The sequence below is a fragment of the Dryas octopetala genome, chromosome 2 (assembly GCF_963921425.1).
Source record: "Dryas octopetala chromosome 2, drDryOcto1.1, whole genome shotgun sequence".
NCBI classification, from domain to species: Eukaryota; Viridiplantae; Streptophyta; class Magnoliopsida; order Rosales; family Rosaceae; genus Dryas; species Dryas octopetala.
The window spans coordinates 16,005,186-16,010,181 of record NC_141367.1 but is presented as its reverse complement, the minus strand read 5'-3'; the positions used below and the strand labels follow the sequence as shown (position 1 = coordinate 16,010,181).

The 4,996-nt window shown below is 36.3% G+C and overlaps 1 protein-coding gene across 1 annotated transcript; it reads right to left on the bottom strand.

Annotated features, from left to right (window-relative positions):
- Nucleotides 1-434: 434 nt before the first annotated feature.
- LOC147293460 (Protein kinase superfamily protein) lies at nucleotides 435-4,300 on the bottom strand. Its single transcript, XM_086232122.1, has 10 exons — nucleotides 3,969-4,300; nucleotides 3,599-3,717; nucleotides 3,378-3,496; nucleotides 3,166-3,284; nucleotides 2,687-3,088; nucleotides 2,291-2,545; nucleotides 1,804-1,961; nucleotides 1,501-1,716; nucleotides 968-1,117; nucleotides 435-744 (listed from the first exon to the last, which is right to left on the bottom strand). The coding sequence occupies exons 1-10, from the start codon at nucleotides 4,099-4,101 to the stop codon at nucleotides 601-603; spliced, it is 1,815 nt and encodes a 604-aa protein (XP_086088248.1). The 5' UTR covers nucleotides 4,102-4,300; the 3' UTR covers nucleotides 435-600.
- Between the last annotated feature and the right edge of the window lie 696 nt (nucleotides 4,301-4,996).

Genomic DNA, 4,996 nt, shown 5'->3' with positions numbered 1-4,996 from the left:
GAATGAGATCCGACAATATTCTGTTTAGTTTCTGTTCTTGTGAAAGTATTCCTCAAACCCAATAGCTGCTAGTCAACGAAGTATTTTTTTGGAGAACGTTTTCACCTGTTAAGTATCACTTAGGGATTTCGGGGACGAAATTATTTCTTAACGACCATATCTCATTATAATCCAATACATCAAATTGAGAATGTAAAGAGAAATGACTTCTTCCAGGAAAGAAGCCAAGCATTGTTCTTTAAGCTTTTGAGGGAGTTGAATTATAATTTGACTCACAGGAAGACTTTCAGTATTTTGATGCTCCAAAAAAAACAAAAAAACAAAAAACCTCATAGATTATGGTAAATCATGGTTTTTGAGTTTTTGACCTGAATCAAGAATTTACTAGAGTTCTGATACTTGAATTACCCAAGAAAATGAAAAATAACATAGGAATTCCGAATTAACATAGTATGTGGAAGTAGTCCAATACTTAAGTTACAGGATGAAGCCAACTTTTTTATCTTTCACTCAGTGAACTATAACTCTCTTATCACAAGTAATTATATCGAATACCATCATGCAGAAAATAAAAAAAATAAATAAAAACTGTCTAAATACTCATAAATAGTCCTCCAAATCAATATCTACTGGAACATCATACCCATAAACCATTGAGTAATCATCCAACTCATCTGAGGTAAACTTAGGAATCCTGCTCCTTGCAACCTCAGCGTTATGGCCATTGGTGAGAAGCTCCAAAACCTAAACCCAAAAAAAGAACAAATATATCAATAATGGTTTCAAATTATGTATTTGATGAAATTATTGCATTCAGCATAATAAAGTTTATTAGAGCATCCAACCCAAAACTAATTTACTAGAGGAGAAGAGGCCCAAGACTGTTATAAGCACTTATACAAGGCTAAAATTTTCCAGTGTGGGATAACACACTCCACATTCTCACACATAATACTTTGTGATGTACCTCACTCATTGATGGACGCCAAACTGAGGATTGCCTCACACAATAGGAAGCTGTAAGCACTACTCTATGAAGTTGTTCTGCATCATATTTTCCTTCCAGTTTTGGATCAGCTAGCTTTGCTATGTCCCCTGATTCCATAAGAGGCTTTGCCTGCATATATATGCCAAACATCAGTAATAAATAAATAGTATGGTGAAATGAGGGAATTTTCAGTTTTCTTGATTCAAGATAAAGAAGGGAGGCATGCTTGAAGCTCTTAAAAGTTTTATTTTAACCTTTTTCTCTGTTTCTAACAGGTCAAATTCTTTCATCTGTTATCCCATTTTTTCAACTTTCATTTCAATATATTACAAGAAAGGACATGGATTCTTGTAGCAGGATCAATTTTGGGTCTTGGCTTTGATTTCTTCAGGTTTTGTTTTCCTACAGCCTCTCAACAATTAGAGGAAGATGAAGAGATATACTGATATGCATGTGTGTATGTGTGTGTGTGTTATATGTTAAATTCACACAATTGGTTAGAAATTCCTTACCCAAAGGAGAAGGTTTTTCTTTGATGAATCCACAGGCTTTCGGCCAGTTACAATCTCCAAAAGAAGAACCCCAAATGCAAAAATATCTGTTTTTTCATCCACAATTCCATGCATGAAGTACTCTGGTGCTAAGTATCCAAATGTACCCTCAATTGGAATCACTGCATGGTGAGTCCATTTGTTAGGAAGCCACTTTGCTAGTCCAAAGTCAGTAATCTGCAGAGAGATAAAACCACATCTGAATTAGATGAGTGATTACACTATCAAGCTTATTATACTGACGTAAGTTGTTTGCTTCCTCACCTGTGGTTCATAATCTGGCCCAAGAAGAACATTCGAGGCTTTTATGTCACGATGTATTATTCGGTGCTTGCAACATTTATGTAGATAATGCAGACCCCTTGCAACTCCAATGGTGATTTTGTATCTAATAGGCCATGCAAGTGACTCGCACGATTTACCTGAAGATTGATTGAGAGGGTCCCAATTAATAAGCAAGTTGTTCATACCAAGCATAACTAATTTATTATTCACAGTTCAACAGATCATGAATAATCCCTGAATTTTCCAACTGTTGAGAAACTTAGCCTATCAATTACAGAATTTAGTAAACTTTCTCTAATTAGTTTTAATAACAAAATCAAATTTTGCTTTCAATAACTTGTTCCTTTTCTTCCACTCCAATGCAGCATATGAATTTGATTTGTTTCCAAAGTCTTCAGCATACAATGTCTAAAGATATTCATGACTCTGCATCCTACTGAAGTTGAGGGCAGTATATCTTTCTTACCATGCAAAGCAGATGCCAAATTTCCATTTTGAGAGAAATCAAATATCAGGTAGAGTCCATTTTCAATGCAGCAACCAACTAAGTTAGCTGTATTTGGATGGCAGACATGTAAAATTACACCCAATTCCATGAGGAACTCTTTTTCCTTGTTAGCATCCTTGTTGTCCTTGGCCAACATTTTAACTGCAATGGTTCGTCCATTCGAAAGATCGCCCCTATATACTTCTGAATACCCACCTACACCTACCAGATTATCTGAAACACAGAGCAACCAAATGGCATATGAATTCCAAATAATCCCAAAACCACCAGGGCTACAAGGGAAGTTGGCAAAATACCACAATTTTCAATGTGTTCAGATATTATTGTGAAGATAAATTGTACCGACACTTTTACCTGGGTGGAAGCTATCTGTAGCATTCATGATCTCCTTGTAGCTGAAGCACTTCAGCAAAGGTATCTCCTTTTCTTTTTTAGATAAACTGCCATTTCTTTTTCTAAATGGTGAACCTAAAAAAGAAGTGATAAATTTGGAAGATGAAAATCCTTGCTTCCTTATGTTGGTTTGGCTGTTGAACTTGGGGGCCAGGGAGGGGGACTCGGTGATGGTCGAGTCCCCATAGCTACAGGTATCATCTTCTGTGCTCTGAGATTCTGCTTCAAATTCATCTAGAACAGTTCTTGGTGAAGGGTTTTTGCTCTTTGTTTCTTGGACAATTTGCTTTTTAGAAGAGGATGCAGTTCTGCCACTATGAATGGTATTGTTTGTCCACCTTGAACTTGATAATTCACAGATTTCTGCCATTTGGGACAGATTAGAATACAATCCACAATTGACTTTTTATACCATACGAGATTATTTTAAAATAGGCTACCTTTAGAGTCTGCAGAATGTGAATCTGATTTTTGCTGAGGTTTCTTAGATTTCCCAAACAAAACCAGTGCGCAAACAGCTGGGGCATGTTTGAAGCAGTATCTTGTAATGGAGGGTGTTCTAATTCAATGAGGAAAAAAAGTCAATTAAGAGGGGTCATATTGAAGAAAATGTGAAAATTTTAAGTTTAATTAACCTGGTTTTCAATTTCACCTAATTGATTGGTTTCTTGAGCCACAGAGTAGAAGATAGTCTGCCAAACTGGATTTTGCTTCCTCAATTAGACCTTTTCCCACACTGGAGCTAAAAGCTACTCTAGCTTCCAAATTTATCTGAAAATTAATGGTAGACAGTTTAGCCTTCTAACTCCATTGTAGAATTGCATTAGCATACTTTTTATAAATCTTTCACATCACTAATTAAGTCCAGTTCACCTGCTTAGATTGGCAAGTCCTCGCAAATTCTCCAAGCACAGATATAACATAGGCTTTTGCTCGACGAAGCTGTGATTGATTTTTTGCTGCTAATTCGCCCTTCTTCCTCTCCTCCCCAACTGAAATACAAATAATCATGTAAGACATTGCAAAATTTAGGCACACTACACATACAAATAAATTGATTGAAGTTGACAATGCTACTAATCTGATAACAAAAACTAGTATATATAATGCAATTACCAGCTGGTTTGCTGTATGCATATACACTAGAGCCAAACTAATGCAACTCTAGTTACCACACTCACTAATTAGTTTAAATGAATGAGATATACATAAAAATGCATATAGTAAATTTAAACCTACTGACCAAGAACATGTATGGCAACAATGTTGTCATTCGGATGAGCTAGAACTCCAATTGCCCGTGAGAGCAACTCTCTGCTCTCATCTGGGTCTGTAGAGATGCCTATGAGTATCTTAGCAGGGCTTGAAGGGACCATTATGTGTAGGTTGTGAATGCAGTTGATCAATATGTGCAGGGGAGTTTCAGTTATATATATTAGTTCTTGTGATTCTTGTCAACCATGAAACCATGCACATAACTAACTCAGTTTAAGACTATATATGTAGAGGAATAAGATAATAGCACATGATTAAGGTGAGTTGGAGTGTGAGGCCACCTTGGCTCTCATTCTATTATTCTTGTTTAGGAAGCATGAAATTCCTTTTACAGTGGCAATAGGAGAGCTGCTCTCTCTCTCTCTCTCTCTCTCTCTCTCTCTCTGTGGCTATACAATTAAGTGCTGTGGTTGGGTGCATGCTTTGGGGTATAAGCAAAGTTTGTGGGCACGTATTTGATGTGTCTTGCTTTGTAAGCCAAAAGAAGAGACTGGTGCGAACTAGCTTAAAAAGTTGCTACTTTGATCGAGTTGGTAGGAGGGGGCTAAGTGACACTCAAAAGAAGCTCTCACTTTATTGTGAATGAAACGTTGAGAGGACACTACAGTTTCTTACTTCAGTGTTGGTGGATAAAGAAAGTGATAGAGAGAAACAAAAAGGTTGCACAAGTGAACGAAATAGGATCCTGTACTTGTGTGTATATTAGAAATAGGGGTTGAAACCCAAGAAGAATAATTCAGATTAGTTTCAAAAAATTTGCAAATTACACTATAAGTATTTTAAAGCATACTAACCCTATCCTAATTAATCACCTAAATATGCCCTATAAACCTAAAGAAGAATATTAAAACACAAGAAGAAAACATAAATACCAAAAACAAAAATACACAGCTGATCAGCCCTTATGACAATTGATCGTCATCCTACAGAAGTAACACATATCGATCCCCATAGCCCGACACAAAATTGTAAGAGCCGAAATTAATTTTTTTCCTT